We start from the raw sequence: 10,247 nt of genomic DNA, 5'->3' as shown, positions 1-10,247 counted from the left end.
GTTGCTCATTTCATGAGTAAACACGGCAAGTGGCTCATCCACCAATTTTGCAGTATCTTTCCACCCTACCCTCATTTGGGCCGGAAATGGCAACAAGAGTCGAGCTCGGCCTTTCCCACACCCCAAAATTGTGTCAAGTAAACAAGTTGCGATGTATGGAGAGCCCCTGTAGAGAGAATTGCATCACGACCTTCGCGAAATTTTTGAGCGTGCAACGCAATTTATCCGTTTGCTTGAATTGCAGTAGTGAGTTGAGCCCAGCTTGAGCAAAAAGCTATGAAAAATAGAAACCTGTTTTCGAACCCAGTGGGTGGGGTTGCGCTTGCAATATTGCACATCAGTTGGATCACTTGAACGATCACTTCACACTTGTGTTGTGGGTGATGAAACATATTTTACAAATGGATTGTTCTTGTGCGTACGTGTGTGTACGATTGACTAAGTGTTGAATTTGCTTTACAAGTTTTTTTTAAATTGGTTTGATTCTTGTTTTATAAAAGTAAGAATAAAATAAGTAAGATGATTGGGGCAATGAAAAGGAAGGCGAGTTTGAGTTTGAGCGAGTCCTGCTCATCTCAGTCCCCTCAATCGCTAAACTGTCACGACACTTATCATCCAAGTAGCAATAGTAGTGGAGGGAGTGGGTGTGGTTTGGATAATATGGAAAACAAGAAACCCTACTTGACAGTACTGGGTGGTGGTAGTGGACCTATCATGTCCACGTCTGCATCCGCCCATGGACCCAAACCGGAGAAAAGGATACGGTATTGAAAAATCTTAGGCTCTACAAAAACGACTATTTTTTTGTACTAAATACATTGTTCGCTCTAGCTGGGATGGTCCGAGAACACAAAGCTTAATTGAGCATTATCGAATGAACGAGTATCTCTGGAATCCAAAGTTAGCAGACTATAAGAATGACAAGAAAAGGACCCAGTGCCTAGAATTATGGCTGGAAGTGAATCACTTGGAGAAAGGTGAGGGTGAGAATGAGAATCGAGCGTTATTTCTTACAACATTATTACACTATGCACTAAATTTGGAAGACATTTATAAAGTAAAAAAAACAAGGCGTCTTATTTATTATTTATTGTTGTTGTATTAGAGCTTGTAAATGAAGTCAAAATGAAATTGCACGGCTTGAGAACATCTTTTGGACACCAATTGAAACTGGAGAGTTCAAATACCAGCGATATGGAAAAGGATGATGCAGGCGGATTCCAATCTAAATGGCAGTGGTACAACCAACTCTCTTTCCTTAAAGAGACGATGGTATTTCGATCAAGCTCTTCAAACAATAATCACAGCCCATCCGACTCTCCTCCTCCAAGCGGTATGGATCTTCATCATGCGCATCACGGAGGACATCACGATGAATCTGAATCAATCAAAATGGAGTTGAATGCACCACTTAACGTAAGACACTACCTAGGACATGATATATTTATATATGTGTATAGAGCTATACTCCCCATATAATTAATTAATTAATTAATTAACATTTTTGTACAGATGCAAGTGCTATCTTATTCACATCCTTCCCATCATTCTCAACCCCATGAGATACCAGAATACTTGGTGCAACAAGCACATCACCATTCCCAGCCTCAGCCGCACAATTTATCCGTTTCTGCGGTTCCGGTCCCCATGCAAGCTCACGACCAGACACATCCATCATTACTGGCTCATTCAAGGAAAGATGAGGATGACCCCTTGTCTTATCATCACGGCAGGATAACAGCTACACCCCCAATGGCGCATATGAATTTGTCGTCTAGTCATAGCCAGCCTCCGAGTGTTGTACATCAGCAATCAGGTTTGTATAAAAAAATTAAATTAACCTTATCATTTTCAGTTGAGTTGATTGTAAAATAGTTTTACTTTTGTACAGAAATCACTCGATACCAAAGTGCTAGTAGTTGCTGCCCTTGTGCCTGCAACGAACGACCAAGATCCGCAGTTGGTGAAAAATTGGGACGCCTTGTTGAAGAAACTTTTAATAATTTACACCCCGAATACCAAGAAATAGCCAAAATTGAAATACAGCAGGTGCTTGGAAAATATTTGCAGAAACCAGTTCCGTAATTATGGATTGGACAAATTTACAATTTTATTGATGCACATGATTTTCTTATAATTCCGTCTGACTGAACACTTACCTAATTTGAATGGAATATTGTAAATATTTCAAGTATTCTTATATGAGGAAAGAACAACCCTGCTGTGAATTAAAGGTACAAACGGTGCGAGTACGTAATTATATGTAGACCTAGTACCTATAATAATAATGTGTTTATATTAATAGTATCTAATTTATGTGTAGTAGTATATATGTAATGTACGTGATGGAAGGGAAACGGAACAAACATTTTATATTATACTCACGCTTACTTGGTGTAAAGGAATTTTATCTTTGTATTTTTAAAAATATTTGAAGTAAAACAACATACATATAAATGAATTCTTACAAACTGATAACAACAATTCATAATAAATTTAAAATCGACGTCTTTTCAAAATGTCGGGTTTCCAGTCCACTGGATGCGATTCCTCTGTGGCTTCGTCATCTTCCTTATAAACTTTAATGGTTTTATCAGCTTCTGTAGTAATTAGCCTAGTTCCAGATAAGTCATAAGTCATTGAGAATATGCCAGCTTCTGAATCCATTGACCCAGGTTGAACTTGAGTTTGTATTCTTTGGAAATTGTAACCAGTCCGCCAATCCCAAAAATTAAGACTTCCATTGTCCGCTCCGGAAACCAAAACCCCATCCTAACGAATTACATTACATATAATACACGAATTACATATAATATATATATATATACATATATATATATATATATTATTAGAGTTATACATAAAAGAGCAAAACCTACAGTACAGACTTTTGATATAGCCCAAGCCAGTTATTTTCTTTGTCAAATGCATGCAAAATTTCAAGCCAATCGGATCTTGTCACAGAGGCAAACGGACATGCATGACAATTCCTAAGTTCTGGCTCGGGCTAAAAATAATAACTGCAGAATACTCTGTATGTTGCGTACACAGTACCTGATTAACGGCTAATGCATTAATGATAGCATTATGGCCAGAAAGATTTTGAATGAATTCTCCTTTGGGGCATTTCCACTGTTTAATGTTGTCCGTGGATGCGGAAGCAAACATGTATAAATCTGGGTGCATCGCAAGTGCTCTCACCTGGCAAAATTAACACATAATATATTTGACACATTAATCGTTAATGTACATTTGTACATGGGGATAAAAATCTTACAGATTTCTTGTGGTTGGTCAGGGTAGCCATTGATTTTCCAGAGGCCAAATCCCAGAGTCGAATGGTACTGTCATGAGATCCAGTGATAACTTGTGGTTCTACGGCCTGAGTTAAAACTGACGCCACAGTATTCGTGTGGCCGGACAACGTATGAATATTGGCCTTTGTTCGCATGTCCCATACTCGTCCCACACTGTCTCGACCCACCGTAATCAAGACGTCGATTGTAGGATGTAGGGATATTCCATACACAGCGCTCAAATGTCCATGATAGTGTCTGATAACCTAATAAAAATGTTTGAAATATTTATTGACCTAATGAAATAATATCGAGTGATCATCGTTCAACTAATTCAACTGAAGTATTTTAAGGGATAATAAAACCAAACAATGGAAATTGTTTACACACACCTTGTTATACTCCAGATCCCAGCATTTAACTTGTCGATCCTCACCACAGCTGAACAAATATGGGTGTCGGGGACTTACAACAAGACCTCGAACAGTGCTCACATGTCCAGTTAAAGACAACTTGAGTTTTCCACTAGCTAAATCCCAAATTTTAATAACACGATCTGCTGCTCCAGTGGCAAACCTATGGATCAGTCAAACTAAACGTTATCTATCCTCGAATACCGTAGAGATGTCTATATTGAGTACATTGAGTATACTGACTACAAACGATATTTGAATGATTATAAAAATTAATAATTGATTGAAACAAAAAATATTATTTATTATCTTCTTACCACTCATTCCCTGGTTCAACAGTGACGCAACGAACCCAACCAAGATGACCACTGATGACGCGATGAAGTTTCCAAGGCGGGTGCCACTTTGGTTTGGGCATTGAAGATAATTTCTTTTGAGAAACAAGAGACGTTGGCATCTTTCCTGTTGACGACGCTCCATCTAATCCAACAGGTAGCATTGCCTTGTTTTGCCTATACAATAAAATACACAGTAAAATCCATCTCAACGTAATCCTTAACGCATGTTATTGATATGCATGACTTGCATTGTACTTACGTAAAAAGTGCCAACGACGTGTCGCCGGATGACTTGACCGATCCATCAGCAGCCATTCCATCTTTATTGCTGACAAATCCTCCATTTTCATTATGGTGCATATCTGTAATCCCCTCCTGGGCCAACTCTCGTCTTTGCTTCTCAACTATTGCGATGACGGATCCATACTGATCTTTAGCTTTCACTGCTTTACATATTTTCTCTCTGCAAGAAAGGCGAACAACATTATTACTGGTTTATTGAATAAATATCCCAGATATTCATATGGACAATCGACGATGTCTACCGCTAATTAGTAAATAATAAGCACAGCTTCAACGAATATATATTTATTTAGTTATTTACTCACGCATTTTCTGAAACTGGAGGAAGCGCAGAGTGATCCGACAAAAACATGTCATGAGTTCTCTTCAAAGATCGGAATACAAGGGTATGCACGGAATGCTTTTGAACAGGAGGATCCTATATTGTATAATGAATATTGCAAGTTAATTAAAATTGTAGTGTCAATTTGACACTGGCAAATACTCAATATTTTCAACCAAAACTAACCTTTTCTCTTAAAGTTGATTCTGGTGCTTCATGTAACGGGGTCGAACCAGCATGTTCGGCAAATCCAATCATCCTGACACCTTGACTGGCGAGATTTCAAAATTAATTACGATTCAAAATAAATACTTTTAGTAAAGTTAAAATAGTCACTCAATTGCGAGACACGAAGCGTTTTAGATGCCGATTCACTCTGCATTTCGCGGCCACTGTCCACTCCGCCAACTTCATACATTTCACGTGCTGAGAATCCTCCCTCAATAACAATAAACAACAAAAATAAAATCATTGTGACAAGTTTATAATTGTGCCATTTAACTTACTTAGGTAACTAACTGTGAGTTAAACGGTTGAAACCTGGCATAGCTAATAGCTTGTACTTTAGCCTTGGGGAGGTGTGGCTCGAGAAAATTCCAATATGCATCCAGGAAAGCTGATAGTGGTGAGTGAATTTCCTAATAATTTCTAATTACAAATAATACTAACTTATTAAAATAAATAAAGTTATTGACTATGTTCTTTAGTAAAGAATTTTTTAGTTATTTTTTTACTAACTGGGGTTTGCTCATAATAAGAACGGAATAGCTTTTAATTGTCTAATTGATATGTTCTTATAGGGCAAGGCAAGCAAGACAAGGTCTATGATTATCGTGGGGACGGGTGGAATTCTGGCGTTTGGTGCAATTGGAATCTGGAGTGGAAACGAAAAGTTTTATCGCCAGTTTTTGAGTCCATTTTTTGCTAGCATGGATCCAGAAGTTTCCCATCGTGCCGCTGTTTTTGTGGCTAAGCACCATTTACTAAAGAATAGAAAATACAGTGATCCACAAATTCTGGTGATTAATCAAGGCGCACAATTAAAAGTTTCATTACTGAACTTGTGTTTCATTTTTGCGTCCTCTAGAAAACACGAATTGGATCTCTAAATCTTCCAAATCCTGTTGGAATGGCAGCTGGTTTCGATAAGAGTGCGGAATGTATGAGTGGTTTAGCTCGGATGGGGTTTGGTTGGATTGAAATCGGCAGCGTAACTCCACTCCCACAAGATGGAAATCCAAAACCAAGAGTGTTTAGACTCCAAGAGGATAGTGCTATAATTAATCGGTGTGCACTTTTTACTAAAAACACATTTCATCAACTTTTCTTCCCTAAGAATGTATTAATCTTATGATGTACATTTGTTTTGGCTATACGTAGGTATGGCTTCAACAATGAAGGTCATCGGCAAGTTCATGAGAGAGTATTAGAATTCAAGACAAAATACCCAAGCGTCATTGTAGGAGTTAATCTTGGTGCAAATAAAACATCGACTGACCGAATACAGGACTATTGCGAGGGGGTGAAAGTTTTTAGTGATGTGGCTGATTATTTAGTTATTAACATTTCATCTCCAAACACGCCCAATCTTCGTGAGCTGCAACAGGGTGATAATCTTTCTGATCTTCTTCAACGTGTTATTAAAGTTAGAAATAGTCAGAGTCGTTTAGTTCCATTGTTTCTGAAAGTGGCTCCGGATCTAAGTGAAGGTGATATGAAATCAATTTGCAATTGTGTATCACGGAAAGAAACTAGGGTGGACGGACTCATTGTTTCTAACACCACTACTAGCCGAGAGATATTAAAAACTGAATCTAACGTAAAATTGGAACCTGGTGGATTAAGTGGAGCGCCGCTAGAAAATATATCTACCGAATTGGTCGCCAAATTTTACAAGGAGTTACAAGGTTAAAGACCTACCTTATTATCTCGTATTTATAATCATGTTATTTATTAAATAAATAATAGTCACCCAAGTTAGTAGAAGTAAATCCTGCTTTCACAATTTAGGAGATATTCCAATAATTGGTGTTGGCGGAGTTTGCGATGGAGCTGGCGCATTCAGAAAAATTACGGCTGGAGCGTCTGCCATTCAATTATATACTGCATTGGCATTCAGTGGACCAGGCATTGTTGACAGAATTAAAACAGAGCTATCGACGGTATTAAGGTAACGTACATTTTGACTCTGTAGCAAAGCTCAGTGAATAACCTGTTGTATTATTTATTTTGTTCTTATTATAGATCAAATGGATTTGATTCAATCGAAGATGCCGTTGGTAGTTCGCCTAGAAAGGAGGCCGATAAAAAATAATAGTAATAATAATTAGTTGTAACGTGAAAAACTACAACAATGCACTGTCATTTTGGGAAACTTATTTGACTCAAGCTTTTGCCCTCCATCAACAGAATAAATAGAATGATTATTTTCACAAATTTTCAGATACAAAATGATCACTTTTTTTTGTAATTTTACTACGAAGTATTATTCTGATCTTTAGCAGCGGTCGACAACTTCCCAAGTATCATAGCTTCAAAATCAGCAAACGATGTTTCGGACGTTGGTCCAGAGGGAGGAGTAGGAAAACTCGAGGACGGCAGCTGAGGAGATGCTCTAATAGTTGGCGACGGCTTTGTAAAATAATTGCTGTTACTACTACTTCCAGTAGGCGAAGGTTTGCAAACCCACTCAAACTTCCATTGATATTCTTCCTTAACAGATTCAGATTCAAAAGCTTTCGTCGCTACGTCTCCATTTACAAATTCCACTAAAGCTGATCTCTTAATAACTATAATATTCGTCACTTCACCGTACTTTTGAAAAATATTCTTCAATTTCGCCTCATCTATCATGACAGATGAAGACCATTTTACTTTTAGCTTTGGTCTAACTTTTTGTCCTTCGTTATCAATAGCGTGAACATGGAGAAGCGTCATTTTGTCCTGCTGCTCTTTTATAATCTGTTGTCGGATCAACTCTTGCTCTTCCCTTAGTGCTCGTGATCCTTCTTTTTTGAGCCGGTCAATTTCTTTCTTCAACAGTTCTTCGTCCAAGGCTTGGGAATTACTCTCAAAACTTGCGGATTTGGCAGCTTCTGCAGATTCCTTTGCTTCTTTTTCTCTTCGTTCCAAGTCTTCCTTGAATTTTCTCCTCTTAGAGTCTAATTTCTTGATTCTTGCTTCGTTCACCTGTTTCGCCTTCCTTGTCTTGTCGTATGCTTCTCGGGCTTTGACATCAATCAGGATTTCGAGGGCGGAGGACAATTCCATAAACAGCTCGGCAGCTTTGGGGTTGTCGGGATTTTTGTCCGGGTGACATTTCAGGGCTTTCTTTCGGTAAGCACTCTTTAGTTCTGATTCTGTGGCTGTATCGGCAACCTCAAGCAGTTTGTACAGATCCTCTCTCCAGATTTTGGATTTCTTTGTATTCGACATTATTTTACTGTCCAATAGAGGTGACTGTTCACTGCTATAAAAGATTAAATTGTATAAGACATATGTAATGCAGGTTGAAGAATGAAATGAACGAACTTTATTTCAATTCAAACCTCAATCAACCCAGCAGATGTGGAGTAGAGTATTGTGTCTAAACGCTAAAAGAAAATATTCTGGCATATAAATTTTCAGCAAAGTACAAACGTACGACGAATTTACGAATCACAAACTGCACAAAAATCTACGAACGAATTTAATTGAAATCAAAACCTTGTATTGCGGTATGAATTTTGTAAATATTGGGGCATTTGAAGAAATCGATATCCTTTATCGATCCATGGACGCAGAGTTTATGGTATCCAGTTTTGTGCATTCGAATATTTTTGTATTTGTTCCTCTCAGCAGTTGACGGTTATTTAATTACACAACATAACCTTATGAATTGAAACCCATAAAACCAGATTTCCTTCACGATGCGGAAGCTAGTTAGATGTAAAATTGAGTTCGATCATGGATTCATGAAAGGAAGTGGAAGCGTTAAGCTGGTAGAATAACATTGAAATTCTGTTCTCTTGGTAAGATACAAATATCCAGGTATAGAAAACTTCAAAGGGGAGCTGAAGTTCATGCCAAGGAATTTTGATGAACTCGAATCAGCCTAGTCATTTTTTATTGCAGAATGAAGAAATAACACCTTAAGTATCAGTGATACTGTATCACTAGTATTTGAAGCCTTGAGCTAAAAGGTTTCATGAAGGAAGAGAACTAGAAATGGATAACACCAGCAATCTTAATGGCAATACCCCTTCTTCTGGTAGATTATATGAAGGAAAATACGCAACATATTTCTCTACCATGAATCCCTTGGCTGCTAGAATTTACGAAGACATAAACAAAGCCGAAGATAAGTGTCCAAACTTTGCCACATTGTCCTACGATGAAAAATGTTCAGTAATTGACAAACACTTGCTGTCACCTACTACAGAAAGAAACACCTCGCATACCACCGCACTTTTACTTTCAGTGTATCCCAAGACGCCAGTGGTTGAAAATTATTCAGATGATAGCAGCTCAAGCATTTTAACTGGCCGAGGGAACTCTGGACGGTTCAGTTCTTGCACCGAAAGTCAAATTGAATCATGCAACTTGACAAAATTGTTAAAAAGAGTGACGCTGTTGACTAAGAAAAAGCAATATGAGCGATCATCCATGAGCAAAAAGACAAAAGCTCCAGCCCCAAAACCTAACAACAATATAATGGTGTCCAAATCTAGTACAGAAAGTTTTTCGGATGAAATTTTAACCACAACAAATCATTTCAAGTCCACCAACGACAGTGAAATCTGGCATCATATGAATGACAATAATAGAGAAAATAATTTAAAGTGTTTGGTTTCCTCTACAATGACTAATACGAAGTACTCTAATAATGAGCCTGTTGTTTCACATAAATTTTTAACAAGAGCAGAAACTCATGATAAGGATGATGAGGATCGATTACCACAACAGAAACAAAACTCTGACCTCATTGCAGAACTTCAAGCAAAGTTGAAACGCAAAGACTGCGGAGATCAAGGAGGGCCTGGAAAGGTTTGCAACTAAACAAAAAGAAACGTTTATTGCAACCATATAATAGCTTTTCTCATAGCATTATTTATTGATAATATGCTTTCAGCATCACGTTCTGAAACCCAAGGCGCCACCCCCACCACCGCCTTCACAGAAAGTGGCTAATACTGGAAACGTAACGTCATCAAGAGAAACGGATAAGAGTTTTAAGAAACCATTGGAAGCTCAAGATGAGTTTGTTGTGGACGTATCCAGTCCATGCCGGATTGTGAGATTATTTATTTTCAAATTAAATATGTCTATAAATCTTTTTAAAACGCTGACAAATTAATTGTTCATAGGCCACTCCCAAAACTGGATTTGACTTTTTGGACAACTGGTAGATTATGAACATTGATCATCATTGATTGCTGTGGGTCAAGTCATCAACGTTCATACATATTATTATGTATTAGTATTTGTTAATTTATTTTAATATGTTTATGTAAAAACTGCTGTATAAAGCATAAAGCCAATAACAATGTTTTCACTTTTTTAACAATAAAAAATCTGCATATTTCGAACCCTTATT

General features: G+C 37.7%; 5 protein-coding genes across 9 annotated transcripts; 3 read left to right on the top strand and 2 right to left on the bottom strand.

Annotated features, from left to right (window-relative positions):
- The first annotated feature begins 89 nt into the window (after nt 1-89).
- Nucleotides 90-2,461, top strand: LOC110846101. Of its 3 annotated transcripts, none has more exons than XM_022092732.2 (5): nt 90-764; nt 832-977; nt 1,106-1,416; nt 1,513-1,816; nt 1,892-2,461. In XM_022092732.2, the coding sequence occupies exons 1-5, from the start codon at nt 520-522 to the stop codon at nt 2,083-2,085; spliced, it is 1,200 nt and encodes a 399-aa protein (XP_021948424.1). In that variant the 5' UTR covers nt 90-519; the 3' UTR covers nt 2,086-2,461. The 3 variants fall into 3 exon arrangements, with proteins under 3 accessions (XP_021948424.1, XP_035705012.1, XP_035705013.1); XM_035849119.1 differs by having other exon boundaries at nt 832-983; XM_035849120.1 differs by having other exon boundaries at nt 832-983; nt 1,876-2,041.
- On the bottom strand, nt 2,392-5,320 carry LOC110846100 (pleiotropic regulator 1). Its single transcript, XM_035849117.1, has 10 exons — nt 5,179-5,320; nt 5,009-5,111; nt 4,859-4,943; nt 4,656-4,768; nt 4,307-4,510; nt 4,027-4,221; nt 3,689-3,872; nt 3,278-3,562; nt 3,055-3,201; nt 2,392-2,772 (listed from the first exon to the last, which is right to left on the bottom strand). Exons 3-10 carry the CDS (start codon nt 4,928-4,930, stop codon nt 2,497-2,499), a joined length of 1,476 nt encoding a protein of 491 aa, XP_035705010.1. The 5' UTR covers nt 4,931-4,943; nt 5,009-5,111; nt 5,179-5,320; the 3' UTR covers nt 2,392-2,496.
- LOC110847345 (dihydroorotate dehydrogenase (quinone), mitochondrial) lies at nt 5,156-7,108 on the top strand. The gene is made up of 6 exons (XM_022094274.2): nt 5,156-5,297; nt 5,473-5,691; nt 5,760-5,959; nt 6,053-6,579; nt 6,683-6,842; nt 6,917-7,108. The coding sequence occupies exons 1-6, from the start codon at nt 5,274-5,276 to the stop codon at nt 6,984-6,986; spliced, it is 1,200 nt and encodes a 399-aa protein (XP_021949966.1). The 5' UTR covers nt 5,156-5,273; the 3' UTR covers nt 6,987-7,108.
- On the bottom strand, nt 6,864-8,374 carry LOC110847346 (dnaJ homolog subfamily C member 17). 2 transcript variants are annotated; one of them, XM_022094275.2, is made up of 2 exons: nt 8,221-8,374; nt 6,864-8,141 (listed from the first exon to the last, which is right to left on the bottom strand). In XM_022094275.2, the coding sequence occupies exon 2, from the start codon at nt 8,105-8,107 to the stop codon at nt 7,148-7,150; it is 960 nt and encodes a 319-aa protein (XP_021949967.1). In that variant the 5' UTR covers nt 8,108-8,141; nt 8,221-8,374; the 3' UTR covers nt 6,864-7,147. The 2 variants fall into 2 exon arrangements, with proteins under 2 accessions (XP_021949967.1, XP_035705016.1); XM_035849123.1 differs by having other exon boundaries at nt 6,864-8,138; nt 8,221-8,361.
- Nucleotides 8,375-8,507: 133 nt separating this feature from the next.
- LOC110847452 (uncharacterized protein C1orf198 homolog) lies at nt 8,508-10,224 on the top strand. Of its 2 annotated transcripts, none has more exons than XM_035849122.1 (4): nt 8,508-8,701; nt 8,786-9,697; nt 9,783-9,944; nt 10,018-10,224. In XM_035849122.1, the coding sequence occupies exons 2-4, from the start codon at nt 8,879-8,881 to the stop codon at nt 10,057-10,059; spliced, it is 1,023 nt and encodes a 340-aa protein (XP_035705015.1). In that variant the 5' UTR covers nt 8,508-8,701; nt 8,786-8,878; the 3' UTR covers nt 10,060-10,224. The 2 variants fall into 2 exon arrangements, with proteins under 2 accessions (XP_035705015.1, XP_021950089.1); XM_022094397.2 differs by having other exon boundaries at nt 8,512-8,682.
- The last annotated feature ends 23 nt before the right edge of the window (nt 10,225-10,247 follow it).

This window comes from Folsomia candida, unplaced genomic scaffold (genome assembly GCF_002217175.1).
Source record: "Folsomia candida strain VU population unplaced genomic scaffold, ASM221717v1 Fcan01_Sc003, whole genome shotgun sequence".
In the NCBI taxonomy this organism is placed as follows: domain Eukaryota; kingdom Metazoa; phylum Arthropoda; class Collembola; order Entomobryomorpha; family Isotomidae; genus Folsomia; species Folsomia candida.
This window is presented reverse-complemented; position numbering and strand designations above follow the sequence as displayed.

Bases quoted from the DNA above. Each gene is read 5' to 3' on its own strand.
- LOC110846101 (XM_035849119.1), top strand. From the start codon at position 520: ATGATTGGGGCAATGAAAAGGAAGGCGAGTTTGAGTTTGAGCGAGTCC. The intron at 765-831 runs GTATTGAAAAAT...TGTTCGCTCTAG, and splicing joins AAACCGGAGAAAAGGATACG to CTGGGATGGTCCGAGAACAC. The intron at 1,417-1,512 runs GTAAGACACTAC...ATTTTTGTACAG, and splicing joins AGTTGAATGCACCACTTAAC to ATGCAAGTGCTATCTTATTC.
- LOC110846100 (XM_035849117.1), bottom strand. From the start codon at position 4,930: ATGATTGGATTTGCCGAACATGCTGGTTCGACCCCGTTACATGAAGCA. The intron at 3,873-4,026 runs GTAAGAAGATAA...ACTGATCCATAG, and splicing joins GTTGAACCAGGGAATGAGTG to GTTTGCCACTGGAGCAGCAG. The intron at 3,202-3,277 runs GTAAGATTTTTA...TAATTTTGCCAG, and splicing joins TGACCAACCACAAGAAATCT to GTGAGAGCACTTGCGATGCA.
- LOC110847345 (XM_022094274.2), top strand. From the start codon at position 5,274: ATGCATCCAGGAAAGCTGATAGTG. The intron at 5,298-5,472 runs GTGAGTGAATTT...ATGTTCTTATAG, and splicing joins ATCCAGGAAAGCTGATAGTG to GGCAAGGCAAGCAAGACAAG. The intron at 5,692-5,759 runs GTGATTAATCAA...TGCGTCCTCTAG, and splicing joins ACAGTGATCCACAAATTCTG to AAAACACGAATTGGATCTCT.
- LOC110847346 (XM_022094275.2), bottom strand. From the start codon at position 8,107: ATGTCGAATACAAAGAAATCCAAAATCTGGAGAGAGGATCTGTACAAA.
- LOC110847452 (XM_035849122.1), top strand. From the start codon at position 8,879: ATGGATAACACCAGCAATCTTAATGGCAATACCCCTTCTTCTGGTAGA. The intron at 9,698-9,782 runs GTTTGCAACTAA...ATATGCTTTCAG, and splicing joins ATCAAGGAGGGCCTGGAAAG to CATCACGTTCTGAAACCCAA. The intron at 9,945-10,017 runs GTGAGATTATTT...AATTGTTCATAG, and splicing joins TATCCAGTCCATGCCGGATT to GCCACTCCCAAAACTGGATT.